The sequence below is a fragment of the Calonectris borealis genome, chromosome 7 (genome assembly GCF_964195595.1).
Source record: "Calonectris borealis chromosome 7, bCalBor7.hap1.2, whole genome shotgun sequence".
In the NCBI taxonomy this organism is placed as follows: domain Eukaryota; kingdom Metazoa; phylum Chordata; class Aves; order Procellariiformes; family Procellariidae; genus Calonectris; species Calonectris borealis.
This window is the reverse complement of record NC_134318.1, coordinates 39,114,115-39,133,706: the sequence shown is the minus strand read 5'-3', so window position 1 is coordinate 39,133,706 and position 19,592 is coordinate 39,114,115. Positions and strand designations below refer to the sequence as shown.

The 19,592-nt window shown below is 43.3% G+C and overlaps 1 protein-coding gene across 1 annotated transcript in view; it reads right to left on the bottom strand.

Annotated features, from left to right (window-relative positions):
- TACC2 (transforming acidic coiled-coil containing protein 2) overlaps window positions 1-19,592 on the bottom strand; it is a 104,773-nt gene that overhangs the window by 73,300 nt on the left and 11,881 nt on the right. Inside the window, exons 2-3 of the mRNA XM_075155223.1 lie at window positions 10,933-11,058; window positions 3,621-3,752 (exon numbers count right to left, since the gene is read on the bottom strand). Of these exons, the coding sequence (XP_075011324.1) occupies window positions 3,621-3,752; window positions 10,933-11,058 (258 nt within the window). The remainder of the gene's footprint in view (window positions 1-3,620; window positions 3,753-10,932; window positions 11,059-19,592) is intronic.

Here is a 19,592-nt window from a genome sequence, read left to right as displayed (position 1 = left end):
ACTCAGGAGACACAATCTCTTTTGAAAACCTGGAATGGAGGAAATTAATGAAGAGCAGGACTGTGGCTCATTCCGTTTGTTACAGACGGGCTGATTACATGGAAGGTATCTATTTTTCATGTTGTGCTTCAGAAAATGGTGAACGCTTTTTGGGATATCGGCCACGAAGCCTCAAGAAAAATCTTTGGGTTTTAGTTTCCAAGACCTAAGCAACTTCATTTCAATGCCTTCATTCTGTTGCTATTATAAAAAGCCATCACCTCACTTGTGTACCAGACAGTCCAGACACATATTAGAAGTATAGTCCCATCCAGTTCATATAATACACATAAAAAAACCACCCTCCCCTCTCCCCCCCAAAAAAAATTCAAAAAAACCTCAAAACCCCACACTTTGGAAACAAGGCGGCCTTGAGATTGCATTTGTATCCCTCACTTGTATCTCCCATCTCTTCCTTGCTCAGTGCACTTAGTGGAATGACTCATCCCTTTCAAAAGGGTTGTGTTTTTGAATCCCATTTAATCCCTTCTTGGTTTTCATTACATCATTAAAAGCAGTCTAGGACTATCAGTATTGGTCACAAATGAAGGCAATACATTAATTTTTATTTCCTTAGTTTTACACCAATCCTCTCCAAAGGTGGGCAAGAGGAGAAACTTGTTTTCAACATGTGATCAAACAAATAAAACCCAGAAGTCATAAAGCTTATCCTGTTTTTCTATGTGACACCAATAATTCAGCTTTGCTTCCTCCCGGGGAAGTATTATGAAACCACCTTTTGGAAACCAGCAACGCAGAAAGCGGAGCTTTCGGTAAAGACTGTTGTGACTTTTTGCTTTTGGATAGATTTGTTGCTGTGCTTCCAATTGGCTCCAGGCTCATTTCAGGAAAATTGGGTAAGACAGAGATGTGTATTTAATTTCAGAGATCAGCAGAAGTTCTCTATCCATCCAGAGCCTCTCCAAATGATCCGACTCCAGTCTGTTTTAGCTTTTGAAAGAAAACTGACCCGGTATCTAACAACAAGGAGGACCCACCTCTCCAATCACACCAGCCACATTTAACATCACAGGTGTAGCTTTTAAAGCAGGTAGTGAGGCTACAGGTGAGGACATGCACAAAGACAGCATTTGCTTTTTGCTTTACAGAATGAATTATATCCGTCTCTCTTCCTCGTAGGACAATCAGAGGGGTGGATCAGCTCTTCAGAGCCTTTCCAGCTCTATCCGTAGGGCTTCCATAAAGGACAAGTTACACTCACTAGCAGTATTTCAACACTTCTCCCAAATTATGAAGTGTCTGTGACACAGTTCATAATGTGACCGTCATAATTGCAGAGGAGACTGAAATGCCTCAAGGATCCATTCTGCAGAAAATTGTGCAGTGGCACAGCACTTGCAGAGGTTTAGCACCTTGCCGTCCAGGCAGTTGCCATAAATGTGACAAAGTGAAACATAACCCAATTTTCCATGGCTGATTTGACTTGATACACATGAATCACATAAAAATGCAAGATAGTCCAAGAAGTATTTACATAAGGGGCTGATTATAACAGCAAAGAGCTATTTGGACAGCAATATATTTTCTTTTCAAGACGATGCAAGAATTATCTTTCATCCCACAGATATCTCCAATTCTCACCTCTGTATGCATCTTAATTTCCATTAAGATCTGTGAAAGTCTATGTTCGTGTTACAAAAAGAACACGCAAGTTCAGCTTTAGAAAAAGAAGGCTGTGGGTGATGACACTGCTATTCTCAAGGCCTAATGAGGATGCTTGCCAATGTACATTTTGGTTACTGACAACTTAGGCTGGGTTTTGATTCTGCGTTAAGCAGTTCTACCAATGTTACTTAATTACACTATTGTTTACCCCATCCAAGAGATTCTTACGCACACATAGATATTTACATTATTAAACACACTATCAAAACCAAACAGAAACTTCAGAGGCACAAGCCAATCTAAATATGTGAGCAGAGCAGCTCTGCTTGTCTGCAGAGTTCTAAAATTATTTCTCCTCTCTTTGATGCTGAATTCTGGCGAAAAAGAAAAAAAAAATCACCATGTTCTTCGGTGGTTTTAATTTGGATTTGTAAACGATAGTCATCTGTGACTACACTAAAGCATTCACAGAATGTGAAATTCAGACCACGGTATCCATAAAGTTTGGATGATTGGACAATTTTGGATGATTCTCTGGAAAAAGCCAACATCTTGGGGTGAATATTTTCTAACTTACAACCTTACCTGACCATTTCTCTCCATTTTTAAAGAGTGACTATGGTATCTACCCTTCATTCAGAAAATTCTCTCCACATTACAGAACTTGCACACTGGTGCAAAACAGATCTTTGAGCACTTCTGTTCCCCACCAACTATCCACAGGCTAAAAAGTGCAGGTCCAGTACAGTGTCGTGGAGGAGCATTATACAGAAGGCTTGGCCTAACTGTGTTACAGCAAGCACATACACTAGACGTGAGGACACCATTTTCTGATTAAAATAATCAGAGCTTTGGAACAAATAGTTAACCAACACGTTTCCTAGATATTATATTGTGGATGGTTTTCTGAATAGCATTTGCTGATAGGTGTTCATTCACTGTTCCACAGCAGAACATGTTTATTGTGTACGTTTTCATTTGTGACTCAGAGTACCCTCCGGCTGACAGCGGCATCCTTTGACATTTCTGAACGGAGCTTTAGTGGAATAGTTGTATTTCCCGTGGTGCCTCCTGTCTTGTATCGTACTTGTCACAGGCTGCCCGCCTGTATTTGTGGGGTGGAGAACGCTGTTCTCCAGGGAGTGCCCATTTAATATTCTCAGCTGTGCTGTGACCTTTTCCATTAATAGATGTCACAATAAGGGCATGCCTTTATTGCTGAGCCACAACAGCATTCTGGTTAATCACCCACAAGACAGGCGTCATCTGAAGCTCTGACATGAATATCCAAGCACGTGTCTCGTTTTCACTATGTTTGACATGGCAGGACTCAGTTTGGGAGTTCTCCAAGCAAAAATTCCCTAGACAGCTATCAAACACTATGGCACCAATCAATGCAAATCTGAAGGAGAGAAACATTTAACTTTGAAATCAAGATAATTCAACATTCCTTCAGCAAGAGCAAAACGAAGCTGAACTTTTTCCTTCAGTACTGACAACTACAATACAAATCATTAGTGTGGGGTGCGGAAGACACTGGCAGCATCTGAGGAATGAGTAGAACAGTCCTCTTGAATATGACCTGATCCTGCAGTTTCATGGGGGGGGAAAAAAAAAAAAGAAACCCAAACCAAACCAAACTTGAACTTCAAAAAGGGAAAATATTTGGGAAAAAACCCTAAAAATTAATTAAAAAATAGTAGGAAAGAGCAACGTAGTAATAATCAGTGTAGTCCAAGCTCCCTCTTCTGGTCTTTTGCAGTAAATATACTGGAGTAAGCAGGTCTTGATAGTCTACCCTTTGGTTTCAAAATCTAGCAACAAAGTGTTCATGTAACTTCGACAAAACAGTTGTTAAAGTTATTCAGCCTCTTTCATGCTACTTATGTTTTCTTAAGCAAAGATGTACAGACATGGAATTTTATTGTAACGTATGAAATAACATTGCACAATACCTCTTCTTTTCCCTTGTGAAACCTTCAGTTTCTTGGGCAGGCAGTTCTACACCATCACCGGGGGCTGCAGCCAAAGGTACATCCCCAGAAACGAGGTTATCAACTTCTTTGCAGCTCTCAGACTTGGAAGTGCTGCAAAAGAATTATTAAAAATAAGCTGACAGATTTCAGAAGTGCCCATGAAGCTTCACTGAAGTCTCCTTAAAAGATGAACTTTGGCTGGATCTAAACTAAGGAATTCTAAGGAGCACATCGTCCCCTCCCCAATACTGTCTCTCTCACACCTCCCACAAATTACTTCTTCCTACAAATCCTATTTCGTTTAATTTCTCAGATGACCACATAACCAGTAATATGGCAAAGTTTTGACAGCTCTTATAGACCATAACATTAACTGCCAGAGAAATTTAACTGTATATGAAAATAGTAAAATAAACAAATCAGTAATGACTACTTTGCAGTTCTCACACAGTCCTTTCTCCTCAGCGTACAATACAAACATTCAATTAAGTGACTTGAGTGACTTGTCTTTTAGAAAAAACTAAAACCCAGAGCTAAAAAATTCTCTCACTTTAAAAGCTCTCCCTATACTGTAAAGCTAAAATCACAATAATCCCTGAACTCATGACACGAACATTAAGATTACAGGACTGTAATACTACTGTATTTGTTAATTCCTACAAGTCGCTCTGCTCAGCAAAGCCCCACAAGACCCAAGCTCAGAAGCACGACAGCCGTGTAACGATTTCCAGAGCATGTAAATACAGATTGGAAAGACTGAGTTTCTTCACAGCAAGGGAAGGCACTGCGGGGTGCTTTGGGGAGGCGTGCCCTCTCCTGGTCCCCGCAGAAAAGCGGCTCTTGCACAGACACCAACCAGGGTACGGGAGGAAACAGCCATCTGCCCAAATCCCTGGCGCGCCGGGGAGGGTGGTCTTGCCGTTCCCTCTCCTCAAGGCAGACCAGAGCGGAGTGCACCATTACAGTTCCATTAACATTCTGTTTTCTTAAGCAAAACCCAAACTAGAAAAGCCCTCGACAGCAACACAAATAAAACACTTCTCTCATGAGCCTTCTAACGCTCTTTAAGAAGGTAAATCACCGGTGTATCCAAAAGATCACCCCACAAGAAGCTCACCTGCATTCTCCCTCACTTTAAGCAGGCTGGTAACCATACTACTCCCCCTGCTCTTGGCCACCCTCATTAAACTAACGACAGAAAAGGAACTAAATAACCAATGACTTCATGTCTCAAAAGCAGGAGCAGCATAGGGTCTTGTCACACCACGTTGTCCTTTCCAGGGCACCTGCGACATACCAGAGGGACACAGATGTTCTGGGGCAGCAGCCACACGCGACAGCCTCCCCTGTGCCAGCTCCTGCTTCCAGACATCCAGACACAAACGTTTAAGGAAACGTTGGTGGAACCAGGCCTTGGCTGAGAAGTTTCTTTTAGGTTTCCTGAACTAAATATAAACAGTTATCTTAGCCATTCCTTTTAAAATTTCCTCTCCCCTTCCCCCCAGTAATTATACTGTAATTGTAGAAGGTAGATTAAGTTGTGTTACTGAATAAGAGTTGGTAAAGTTCAGGGACAGATTGTTCCTTTCTTTAGAAACATGTATACAAACAGAGGACAAACATAAATCACATCCCTAACTTTAGTTACAATACATAGGAGCACGAGAACAGTTATTCCCCAAAGTGCTTATCCACTAACTTACTAAGATCACGAAAGCTCCTTCTGAGAGTGGTTTACCTTGATTAGCTCATATCCATGAAGTTGTTTTGTGCCATATGGGATAGCTACTCAGTCAATTCTCGTAAGAAATTTTCTCTGCTTTACGCACTCCTTCCTTCTTTCCTTCCTCCCTTTCCCCAGTTTGTCCAAACTGGTCTGACACTGACATAGGCTTCCTAATTTTTCAGTCACATCAAGTTAAAATAAATAAATAAAAAATAATTAAAAAGCAAGCTGTTTCCTTTTGCATGCAAAGGACTTTTCCCTTTGCTAAAAATGTCTTTGTCCTAATATAGTAACAGCATCACATATATACAAAGGCAATGTGACTATATAGGGTCACACAGAGATTAGAGAAAGTAAGATTTTAAAGCAAAAAGTAAACTGCTAAAAATAAGTGAATGCTGAACATCTGTTTGGAAAGTAAACAAAGAATTGCAAAACCCAAACAATTCACAAGAGGGCCCAGCCAAGCAAGAATACCAAACGCACATAAAATTATGGACCTGATGTTATGCACACATAAAACCGTCCCAGTTAATTGCTTACAGTAGCACCTGTTCCCCTCTCACCCACACCCTTCGCAAGGCCCCACTGCCCATCTGCAGCCCTTCAGCTTCCCCCTTTAAGTCTCTCCACATAAAATGAAACAATTTTCAGACATATAGTTTGACTAATGTCATTTCTAATGCTCTCTGCAAAGCAAAACTAGCTATCAAAATACAGGCATTTTTAGAAGAGCTCTGCTCCCTGGCCTTCACAAAGCACAGGGCTTACTTTTATGAGCTGTAGTATCTGTATGTGTTAAAATCCACAAATAATTTCCCTTCATCTTTCCAGCTTCATCCAAACCGTGAAATACTGGGTTCCCATAAAGACCATGCCTGCCAAGCGTCAGGTGCCTTACTTGTGCAAGTGAGCTTGTAAAGGGACACGGCAGAAATGCAGCTGGTGCTTGCATTTTCTCTGACATCTTGCACCAACACAAGTACCAGGAGGTATCCACCCGCGTGCCGCGGGAGGACAGGGTACCACGGGCAGCCTCCACCCCTCTTCCCCACCGCTGTCGCTCTGACAAGGGGTCCACAGCACCAAGGAGTGTTGAGCAAGGCCGTGAAAAGTAGCTTGCAAGACTAATCACACCAGGTCTGGGGCTACCATTGCCACATAATAATCTTGGCACTGTTCAGCGTGGTTTGCAAGTAGAATTGCAACAGCATAGGGCTACTGCTTATTGCCCATCATCACATTGGCATTACCTGCAGGTGAGTGCTGCCCACTGGTGGCATAATAAGCTCACAAGGGACAAGGCAGAAGCAGAGCAGCTCAGAAATGGTACAAACTGCACAAATGGAGGCCAGGTAGCACAGAACAGCAACCCTGTCCAAAACACAGGCTGTGTCCGCTCTAAACTCTCCAGCCTAAGTCTGCATCAACTCAGGTACATGTTATCAACTCACGGTATCAATTCATGGTACTTGAGTCAGCTCTGACATGAATTGGCTACATTAAAACCTCTGCTTCTTCACAGCTCTTACCAAAACAAGACTTGCATTAAACATTTTCCAACAAGTAATATTCTAATGGTTGTAGCAAGGATATTATCAAAAGGGCCAAGTCTTCCCAGCGCACGATAAACTACACATTGGTCTTTACCCTGTAGAGTCAAGCTGATTGGAAAACAAACATTTTTCAAGCTCCATTTCTGTTTCAGTAATTCTCAAAAGCGACTTTCTGATGGTCTGCATATACAGATAACCCAGGGTATTCCTGCCTGCTTGTGCTGCTAACACTGAGGAGCACACTCCGAGAGCATCACAGTTCCCCAGGCCGTGAACTGTGCAACCGGGAAAGGTCCATCTGCAGATAAAGCAACGCAGCTTTTAGTGCATCTGACATCACCTATCATAAATTCCCTTAAGACAGCTTAATGTGCTCTCTGCATAACAGGAGCTGGGAGAGAGGCTGATGCAGGGGAACACAACATTTTCCAACGCCAACTCAGGTTTAGAACAGCTTTCATTCCCCAGTATTCATGACAGAACTGCAACAGCTCTGTCTGGTCTGGACTAAATGCCTTGCTGCAGCTCTGCAACCTCACCTGGAAATTAAATGCATGAGCAGAAGCTTTCCTTAGCCTGTGGAAGGGACCAGATTGGGTTGCCCTGCCTGTCACCTATGGCCTGACCCTAAAGACAACTCATGCAGCAAGTGCTTTCCAAGTTGCCATTTTTTCCTGGGCACTTGCAGGTTTTTTGCCCACAAGACAGGCAGCAAGTTGCAGGGAACAGATAGAAACTGCTCAGAAACGTTTAACACCTCTAACCATGGAGCCCAGCTAAGCTGTGGTCTCGTACAGCTGGGGCACTTCTCTGTCTTCTCTGCCTTTCCAATCCAAACATTGCTCATATAAAACAGAAGTCCTGTTGCAGAGCTCTGCACCTGCAGCATAAAGAAAAAGATGTGTCTAGCCAAAATTTCTCCTAGTGCAACGTGTACTGGCAAATCAGAGTGAACTTGGCCTTTCAGTTTCATTGCTAAACAAAAATGCTTGGCAGAACAGCCAGTGAACTTTTTACCTAATTCTTTTCAGGGCACTCCTCTGTAGATACAGTAAATAAAATCTACTTACTGAGCAGATGATACCATGTTGTCCCTGATCAATATGTAATCAGCAGGGGAGGAGAGAGGCACAGTCATTCTCAAGAAGAAAAACAAAGATACAGTTTCTTGACTGGACAGATGGAGGGACAACATGATCTCTTATTATGCACTGCCATCTGGAAGACATTTAGCACAAACTGACCCCTGCCTTATATGCACCATTATTTTTCCCTGTCAAAGTGCACACCATCTGCATTATATGACAACCCTGATGGGGAAATACCTGCAAGCGAAAGGAACTTATTAGTAAATAACTAAATATATTGGGGGAAAAACACTTTATAATTGTACTTTACTGCAGACAGACTGAAATACCATCATGCCATCCAACAGCCCTGGTAACATTTCATAGTGCACAGGTATAACCAGAAGGCATCGACACAGAGATATGACAGGTGGGCACTAGAGAATTTTTTTGCAGTCATATTGAAAAGCAGTGGTGCAGTATTTCTACACAAAATACCAAAAAAGCAGTGGCTTTAATATGATCATCTTACTTAAATAGGCAAGAATCCGCTCCACGTCACAGGTGAAGAGAAGATGAGGGATAAGGCAGTCACATGAAATAACAAACATCACTGAAACTCTTCCCTTGAATAAGAAAAGCCCAGCCCTGCTATTACTGATCCTCATTGTGAGCGTTATCCCATGCATTTTAAGAGTACTACTTTCATTTGCTATTAACATTATGTTGTTATCAGCTTAGGTCTAAGCAAACCACAGAGAAGTCAGCAGTGTTTGTTACTCCTGGAAGAGAGTTGTGGCGTGCCTATTTCAGACAGGAGCTAAAGCAAGGGTCCAGCTGCGCTGATATTAACCCCTCTCCTGTCGGGCAACGGCACCTGCGGGTGGGCACACGTGGGAGCCACTGTGTTTCTACTGCCGGGACACCAGGGAACACCTCTGCAAGGCTCACAGAGAAGCTGGCAAGCAACACCAGCCTGGACAGGACAGACAGGTGCAAGGAGAACAGGTAGGCTTTTATGTCTAAAGCTGAACAAGGATGCAAAACAAAGCAGTAGGAAAAACAAACAATACTGACAAGAGTTAACTTCTGCAGGTCTTTAAAAAAATAGACAAAAAATTTAAAACCAACAAACATAGGCTAACTACCTGCAGCCAGATTCACTCCAGCTGACCACGGTGTATTTCTCTCACCCTCCTCTGTTCCAGGAGCTGAAAAACTACCTACGCCCATGCTGAATACCCCGGGTTTGCAACTTTTTAGCACTGAACCCTTGCAAAAATCCTTGCACCTTGATCAAGGTCAGGATATGGAAACAAGAGTCAGATCGTGCGGCTGTTGCACGGTCTGTGTGCCCTCACCCTACTGGGCTCAGCCACCCTGTGTGGGCTGACTACAGCTCAGCACCAGCACTCGCAGCCTGCGCAACTGGGATGAAGCAAGGAACCCCGAGACTAACTTTTGAACATTAATGGTAAAAACATTTTAAAGACAGAAGTTATGAAGTAGATCAAAAGAAAAGATATAATATAATTAACTTGAAATTCCAGATCCGGATGAGAATGTGAACAGATGAATTCATGAAGTTTACAAGAAGCAGTAAATTAAAACACTCCAAGACTGCTCTTCATAAATGTTTCCTAAGGTGACATTTAATCATAGACAGCTTGTGTGCCTTTTTCCCTACAAACAGCAAACTATCACCCCAAGGGCAACAGAGCCTTCTATTTCAGACTGTAGCCCAGAGACCATATATAAATCTTCCTGGCATTTTTGGTGTTAGTTTTTTTCGTTCCTCCGCATTCAGAAAGGAGCTCCACCTCACTTACTGCTCACTCTTTTCTAACTGCCTTGCTACTATGGCCAACAATCCATTAGCAAGAAAAAACAGAATCCACAAAAACCCATCAGTAACCCAATTATATTTGTTAAAAACAAAGAAACACAACTCTCTGAGTAAAAACTTACAAGAACTGGAAGAAATCCACATCATTAGCTTCCCACTGTAAGCTTCTCTAGATCATCTTACCCCGACTGTAGGAAAAAGTTTGTTTCTCACAGATTCACTCAGCCAGCATTAGCAACTAACCAGTCTGGAGACTGATAGAAGACCAGTACGGGCTAAACGGCAAAGTCACCCAGCTTTTAAGGTGGATTGAGCAAACCACGCAAACTCCTTTCCACCTTTGATAGCATATTATTGCTACTTCAGCTAACCAATTTAATGCTAGCTTAAATATATTATGTTTACACTCCACTGAATTCACGATGATTGAAGGGTAAACACACCCTGCAAGGCTTCCTCTACTGTTGGCAGTTAAGACAAATTCATATGCCCGAAGATCGTGACAACCCAACTGCCACCAGCAGGAACAAAGCAACAGTTTCCCTTCTCACTGCAAGTGAAAGCAGACAAAAAGCCCAGTGTCCAACAGAGATGAGATACTTGAATGCTTTATAATCAGCATTATACTGTTAAGGAACTTCTCAAAATTAAAGAAAATGCCAAAGGATCAGTTACCTTGTACTACTAAAAAAAAAAATATCAGCACCTAAATAAATATAAAGCATATATTGCACCTTCACAAGGTATGACCCTCCTATGTGCCAGAGTGATTCAACCTCTGGGAAAGGTAAATGGCATCTTCCTTTGAAGGATTTGATAAAGGGAGTTTTAAATTCTGGTAAAGATTTCCACTGACAGATGGAATCAGCTCCACTGACTACAGACTCAGCAAACCCATCAGCAACTGGCCATACCAGACATACATCCATCCAAGAAGAGTGATAGCAAACTGGCCATACCAGACATCCATCCATCCAAGAAGAGTGATAGCAATTTCTGAGCTAGCGCTGACCTCGGTGGTCCTCCACCCACCCACATCAGTAAGCAGTTTGCAGCTGCTTCCCACCGCTCCGGCTTTAACGGCTCTGGACAATACCTTGCTGCAGTCAGCTCAGCAGCATCCACGGGGTCAACATTTCCATACGCCGCAGAAACAGCTAAGGGTTGCTCAGAAGGATCAAGGGGAGAAGCCAACTGTATATCATCACCTGGCCCAGGAGGGCTGCGGAGAGAAAAGACATGGAAAAAGGCAGCCTTAGAGGTCTGAGTTATTGCAGAACTATTGTCATTTGGCTGTCTGAACCCCTGGACTTTAGCATGCGTATGCTAACTTGTGTGTTAGGGAATGCAGCAAAAGTTGGCATTTTTAATACAAGTTGCTTATGTGCACAGCTCTACTGTTCCCACCGGCCTGACGTCACTGGATTTTTGTCTGTGTTATAACCGCAGGAGCAATGAGATAGTACAATCCAACAGCAAATTAACCCCATTTTGATTCCGATTTTAAAAAGCAAATGAGAAAACGAGCTACTGCTTGAACAAGAGAAATGGCAAGACTTCCTTGCTCAGAAACCACGTAACACACAGGGAGCTCGAGTCCGGCTTTCACCTGCCACGGAGCTGTGCGGGGGCTCATTGGTGGGAGCACAGAGTCGGAGAAAGGTGTCCCGGGTGTTGCAGGGAGCACAGGCAGGGAGACACCCAGCCTTGCCCCATACCCGGGGAAAGCAGGGCGCAGCCGAGTGCGAAGTGGCTAAAAGAAAACAATTTAGAAACACACCCTTGAATCGACAAGGAAAGGAGCCTCGCTGAAGAAGTGGGTTTTGTTTGTTTTTAACGAAGACATCAAACCATGGGAACCACCTGAAAACAATGTTTTTGTTGCCTACTTCAACCTGACTTTCTCACGTGGTCACCCAGAGACCAGGGCCCTGGAAGCGTCAGTTTCCCCTGGAACTCACTGAAATATTTATGTTTTGTAAAACATAAAATGTGACCTTTAATTGGGGTTCCAATTTCACATCTGCGGATTCACCCAACTGGCTCGGTTTTGACGTGCCGCTTTCCTGAACCCCCTTCTGTCCATGTTGTTTCCAGTACTACCAAGTGAATACAACCCAGTGAAAACCGCCACTCAGCATTTGGAATTTCAGCTTAAAAATAAAAATCCCTAAATCATGGACTTCAGCTTTAACACTAGACAATTACTTCCTTACCTAGCTGCAAATCCAGTGGATCGCTATGATTTTCTACTATAGTCTAATTTTGGTTCAAAGAACATAACAAGGAGTTAAACTGCACTATAATAATGTCAATATTATTCCTCTAACTTCACACTTCACATCTTTTATCTAAAGGATTCTGTAAAGTAACACATTCATGTGGAAATAATGATTTGTCAAGCTTGTTTTCTAATTTTTTTATTTTATTTTTAATTAATCACACCTGTGATCCTTTGTAAGCCAGTGTTTCTGCTTTTCATTTCCAGTGGTTCACAGCATCATTCTGCACTTGGTCCAGCTCATTTGTCCATGGCATCCCTGACAAGCCAAGTGGCATCCTCCCCTCCGTTACACCAACACTAACGAGCAGGGTTTAGCCACTGCACCGAGTGCAGTTCTCAGATGACAGCCTAGAACATTTGATTATTTTTTAAACTTACAATATTACTTTTATCTAATTACAGTGCTAAACAATTAACTGTCCACATGTTCTCTGGTTTAACCACACCTGAGGGCTTAGCCTGTTGTAGGAAGCTTTGAGCTAAGATGTTTACACGTTCTGAAGTCCTCTAGTGTATTAGTATAAAAGAACCAGTTTTCACTCATTGCTAAGAGTTGCATATACTTACAGCACAAACTGGGATGGCCCCTCTGCTTTGCCTTAAAATGAGCGTTTAGAAAGTAGACCCTGACAACAGGACATTGCAACTTCTTTCTTATATACATTAGGAGTAAAACGCAGATGGGCAGGTCTTGTTCCGGCTCCCGACAGAGCACTAAGGGTCTTTCCTGTGAACATACAGAAAGTACAGCACAAGCCAAAACTGCAGTTGAAGCCGTGGTGCTAGTGTGCCCCAATCTGGTGAGAAGCGAAGTGTTTGCCCGCCACCACTCACATCTGCTGCACGACCAACTCCCAGACAGCGATTTTCCTGCAGCCTACGGACAACGCAACTCGAAACTCGGGCTTGGGGAGGTGATGGCAAAGCTGCTCATTGCCAAGCCACCCTGCTCTGTGCGGCACAAACAATGAAGCTATCCAAAAGCTGCTCAAACTAGTTCCACAACTGACATTCCTGGGCATCACAACAGCCTTCGCCTCGCAGGCGCCCGCCACCAGGTCCCTGCTGTAAGTCCTCTCCAGCAACCGGCCTTTTAGGCCAATTTGTTTCAAGAATCGAAATCTGTAGAAAGGCCACGAGCTTCTTCCATTCCATTGCCCGAGTTCTAGGTCAAGTCTGGAAGAGGATCTACTTAAAATGACTTCCAAATTCTACTTATGACAAGCATGACTGAAATACTTTTCAAAGGAAAATACCTCACAGTTTAACAAGCAGTTGCCTGCTAACAGCTGCAGCAAGCACACTAAATTCAGCCCAAAGACCAAGGCATCCAGTCTGTTATTAGTCACAAGTGAAAGACATTGCCCATCAAGTGTCCTTAAGCTCTTGAGTTTCATAATTTCACTTTTAAGGCCTCTACTTATCCTCAAAAAGAGATTTTCCAAGTCACTGTTAGAAGTCAGGTGCACAAATAGCAAGTTTCAGACAAAGTTTGACCCATAGTAGTCATTAAATATCAATGAATGAATGAGAAATAACTGCATAAACCTATGTAATTTCTTCTGTTTAGACAGAGGACAGACCTCCTATGTTTATGTAAGAAGCTTTTGAATCAAGGCAGGAAATATATTTAAAATATGTAAAAAAGCACAGCTTCACACCCGTGGACACAGAGGCAAGCAGGGCCAGCTCCTCGGTGCCAACCCCGCGAACACAGCGAGGGCTAGGTGCTCTGGTGGGTCCATTCGTTGCTCTCCTACTGACATCAGTGAGACGCAAACCTTAAAACCCTCATTTCAGACTAAAGTTTTAAAATGTTTTGACGCTGGTGCTGGAGACAGAAGGCAGCTACGGGTCTTGGCATTTTCTCCCTGTCCATGTTTTTGCAATCAGGACGAGCTGGATGTGGCTCCCTTTGAACAGTCAACAACAGCTCCAAGTTTACTCCAAGGGAAACCAATAAGCATTTCAAGCCCTGCTATCTCCTAGTCCCAAACATTTGGTTGCTTTTAATGAGATAAGGGTAAGATTTATAGATCCTGCTCTTACTCCAGAAATCTCTGGAAAATGGCACCAACAACCGCAAGGCAGGTCTGAGCTCTCAGCACTCTCATCACCCGCTATTTCGTTTTCTTCAAGAAACGAGATGTTGCTCCCTGGGTACAGCAAGGCTGATAGACAAAATCCTCTAGATTTCATACTTGGCTTTGTAATAACTTGGGCCAAAGAGTCAATTTTTTGAGCCCCAGTTTACACATGCGTAAGAAAAAATATTAATTAATCACAGAAAAATATTGAGAGGATTTGCTATTTCTGGTAAGTTCTTACACTGCAATTCTTTGCAAGGGAAAGAGATCTAGTGGCATCTACATCAGTTCAAATTCATTCATTCAAACACATTGTACCTCACAAAATTTCATCCATTGTGTTAAGTAATTCCTTCATAATATGCATTTTTACCTTCTCATACTTTATTTTGTAGCTTATGTCATACATTAGCCACATTCATTGAAATAAACTTCATGTGTAGAAAATCCAACAATAACCTGCTATAGTATTCTATGCACCTTTGGTATTTCTGTTCTTTAAAAGTATTTTCATGATTATTGGGATTCCTGTCAATATAATTTAGCAGAGTAGCAGGTAAGAAGCTATTTCTCAGATTAGACATCAACATTACTGGTATCAGAAACTAAAACCAATCTTGTTCAGAAAACAGCTCAGGACTGCTCCATAAACTACCAGCACAGGATTAAAAACAAACCAACCCCTCTTTTTTTCCCCCCGTACTACTTCTTGTGAATTAATTTAAGATCGATTTAAATATTAATAGAATTTTATGAAAAATATGAGAGTCAAGATTGAAATGGAAAGTCTGGCTTTATTTCCCAGTGAACTAAGGGGACATCCATACAACCAAATGAGGTCCCCACAGGGCAAGTCCGTTTGCCAGCAATAGCTTTAAAAGCTCAGATACAGCAATGACTGGGGGCAGCGGTTACTTTTGCTGGTCGCTATGCATAGATATAACCAAGACTTTACTTTTACCAGCTAAACACACACTCACAGTCAAAAGTTCAAGTTTCGGGAAATACGCTGCCTTTTGTAAACGCAACAAAGGCTTATTTATGCATTTAAATATGTGATTTTGGAAAAATCTCTTAAATTCCTTCTGTACTCTAAAGGAGAAACTATGCCTTAAGTGCCACGCATCAGCACTTTGTATTTACACTGCAGGACCTTCTGCATGCCTCAGCCAGGCTGAGTCCTGCTGAGCTGGGCGCTGTACAAACACAGTAATGAAGGTATCCAAGAGATGAACGGGCATGTGTTAATTAAACAAGTAAAATCACTCTCATTCGGGGGACACATGAGTTTCATGTACAGTACTACATGAGTTCGATGTACAGTTCTGTGCACAGCAGCATTTCTACACTTATGAAAGAAAGATGTTACTACCAAGACAGCAGAACTGGCTCCTGGGGGAATTATTCCGGTGCCTCAGATATACACGCTCTTCTTCTGAGCCGGACTCGAGCACTCAGCGGAACAGATCTGGATGCTGGGTGACCGTGCTCGGAGCATCCAGGGAAAGCCAGCCCAGCCCACCGCGGCTTGGGCAGCACCCAAGTCCCACCTGTCCCCAAGGAAGGGAACTGCCATCATCCTGGCTGAGCAACAGGAACCAGCTGCATCTCCCAAAGGCTGCGGGCTGCCTGCAGTCCACGGGGGAACACGCAACTGCCCGGCTCCGGACACAAGACCGTGCTTCCAGCAACAAGGGAGTCCCTTCTCTTACTGCAAACTTCCGTACTGATAAAGTAAGAAAGGAAAACAAACGCAGAAACCGCATTCTGCAGAAATGAAAGCACCTTTTAAAAGACTTCCTGAAGGCAATACCCCACCTACTAAAAGCAAGCCCAGAAACCCAGCTGCACAGCAGCTGGCAATCCCTGCAGGTAACTCCAAATTACCCGGCCGAGCAGGATGATAGTGCTATCGCTGTCAGGCAATCCGCACACGTGACGATGGAGAGTAATTCTCAGACGGAATACTTTTCTGGCAGTACTTGTGGAAATCCTGACAAGATAGAGGAGTTATCTTGGCAGGGGATGGTGTTTAGTCACATATTACCTGAGGGCCTGGACTTCCTCTCTCACCCAACCCTTCTTGCTTAGAAGTCCCTTAATTTTTGTAACACGTGTGTCCGGACTGATCATCAATGTGGTTGGTCATAACCATAAAATAGAAAAAAATAAAATTTTTTTGCCTGAGTACTCTACATTACTGTGGTCACATTAAAACCTAAAAGTTATGGCGAGTTATTACATTAGACAAATACAATTATTTTAGATTAAAAGACTTTAGGGGACTGAAATACGCGTTGCAATATTACTTCCTTCGCGAGCTAAAAGAGGGACAACAGAAAGCCACATAAAAGTGTTAGAAGTATAAATCACGCCTGCACAGGATGAATAAGCATATTTGCTGTAATAACTGTCAACCATTATAAAAAGCCCATAACGTCACCACCGCGCAGCTTTTAGAGCCTCTGAAGGACTCTCAGTCACGTCCTGATGTCATTGCTGCAGAATTTAAAAGTCTCCAAATTCCAGCTAGTAAACCTGAACCAGAAGGTTCTCAGTGAGATCAACCCCCCCCGCCCAAGTTTCTTCACCCGCTGACACCCCGGCCGAGCAGAAACCCAACCTCAAGCCGTGGCAGGAGCCACAAAACCATCCAGTCTCTTTCTTGGAGGTAAGGAGAGTTAATCCTCTCCCAGGGCTGGAGGCAGCAGGAGGATATTTTACTCGCTAAAAGTGTTACTTTTCAAAAAGTTGTTCAAAGGAAAAAAAGGAGGGGGGGGAAAAAGTGCAATCTTTTGAGAGAGAAAAGCAGTGGCAAACAACAGCTAACTTTTAATTTCTCATACAGACTGTAACTGCACATTGCTTTTGTTATTTCCTTGGCTAACTTTCCCCTCACAAGTGTCTACTTACCAAGGCCAGGAAATAATCACCAGCTTCGCTATTCTCCGTCATCCTCGGTTCCAACACAACAGCCCGCAACAGGCCCTCAGTTTAACACGAATTCCCTCCACTTCCACCATCCCGGGTCGGGAGCAAGCGGCTCTGCCGCACGCCAAGCCCGGCCCCGGCAGCTTGGGCGAGCGCTGGAGCGTTACAAAAGGCCGATGAGTAGAAGCCTGGAGCTGCTTTTCGGAGGCTCCTCCCATGAGGCTCCCCGAGGAAAGGCCGCAGCGACCAAGCCTGCCGCGCCCCGCGTCCTCCCCCGCCGGGGTCGGATGCCTCCGGGGCGGCTCAGCCGCCCCGGAGGCATCCGACCCCGGCGGGGGAGGACGCGGGGCGCGCCCGGTCGCCGGAGCGCTTGCAGCAAGCGGAGGGAGAAGGTTCACCCACCCCCAAAGAACCCCGCATGCTGCCCGAAAGCTGCAGAGCGATGAAGCCGCGGCTCCCACGTGGGTTTTGTTCTGGGTTTTTGGGTTGTTTTTTTTTTTTTTTTTTTTCCTCCTGGTTTTGCTGTGGAATTTTTTCCAGGACTTTTTGAGTCATGGCAAACCCGTGGCTGCTCGGAGTTTCCATCTGCTGCGCGTGGTGGGGGATGTGGAGGGATTAAATTAGGATGTATGTAACACTTAGAGCGTACACAAATACCTCCTAACGTTTTAAAAAAACACTTCAGCAGAGCCTTGCTTAATTGGTGGCAACTTTTTAAAGTTTCAGGATGCAGGAATGGTGTTTGGCCCAACTTTAAAGATAACTTTTTAGAAGTGTCAGGATGCAGGAAAAGTTTTTAAAAACTTCCACTGAAAATATACTTGTTTATAGCCGTAAATCTAAACCAAAACTTTTTATTCCTACTCTAATTCTTGTGTTAAGTCCCAGCTCCTAAAGTCACACAGGTTTCTTCCTTACAGGTTTCTTCCTTTATAAGAAAATGGAGCGGTTTTAATTAGTTGTATGCCCTTACTAATCTCTTAGGTTTCCTATGCGTTTATTACAACACAAAAGAATGGCTTCACAGCTAAAGAAGCCTTTGCATTGACATACACCAAATTGCATATACAAGCTGCCAGCACCCAAGGAATTAATTGAGTCTCTACCCAGGGAGATCATTATCATGTTTATAACATCTCATACAATAACTATAGACTAAATGTCTATGATATCTATCCCACAGCAAGATAGTTGGTAGATTCATTGCTTACCAAATGCCCAGTCGAGATATTTCAGATAAAATGCTGGGGCTACAGAGACGTGATTTATCCGAGTTACAGTTTCCCAGCTGACTCCCAGCTGCACTCTGCCCAAACTCTGGACGTTCAACTGTGGTGCCAGCTATGCCTGCTTGGGTGACAAAACTAACATTGCCTCTTCTTCAGAACTCAGTCCAGCTCTTAGCAGGACTGTGCATCTCCTTTTAATGTTAGGGTACGGGAATGATACCAGTTGGACCTCTCAAGGCATCAATTCAGAACTGAGCCTCAGGTGTAAAATGGTATTCATCAATTTTTAAAAATTTTTTTTGACTCTTGAACCCTTTCTCCTTCTAGCCCTTGTTTGATTTTATATGAGCAAAAGGAGGGAACAGTTTTTGACCAGGTAAATTTAGTGTTACAGGAGAACTTTCACATTCATGAGTCTGAAAGCAGATGACAGGGATTTCCACTGCATGTGCTTATTGCTACTTTTAACAATTTGGATACCTGTACAGACTATACCAAATGACCCCCAGAGACCAAATCAGATACTGTAACAGGTGAAAATTCTGAAAAACATGTAGACTACCAACACCACCTGGGCTGCAAGGTATGGCTCATTGAGGGGTAAACATCACTTACGGAATGATATGCTGTGGAGGGTTCACTCAGTTGCAGCACTGGGAGCCGGTAGCATCCACTCTGACAGCAAGGATTAAGATCAAGCAGAGAGTTAAAGTTTCTGGGGAGAGCAGCTCTCTTGTATCCTGCCTCCCAAGCAGCAGGAAACCAGGCATGGAAAAAGTTACTGTGATTTCTGATACAGGTACAGGCATTCAGCCACCCTCTCATTTTGGGGGGAACTACGCTCTTTTGTCATCTGGAAACCATTTCATAAATAGCTTCTGCAGGTATAACAGCCCTGAGGAGAAGGGAGACTCTGGAGAGAGCAAGATTCGTTAAAATAGATTTTTATTTTCTTTGCAAGCAGCACTTCAGTCTGGCGCAAAGCCGTGGACACAGAGTAGCTACGTTCCTGCTAACAAAACCAAATTTAGCATTTTTGGAATAAAACGGTCATTTTGCTCAAATAACATGCCTCTCCCAGTTCATTCATTAGCCTCTTGCTGTACCAAAACCCTTTCACCTACTGCTAAGCAATCTCAACCCACCTTTATCACAAAAAACACTTCCACTTTCCTCCCAGTGCCCTCTGCTACCTAAACACAGGAAAACTGATACGCAGTAACTG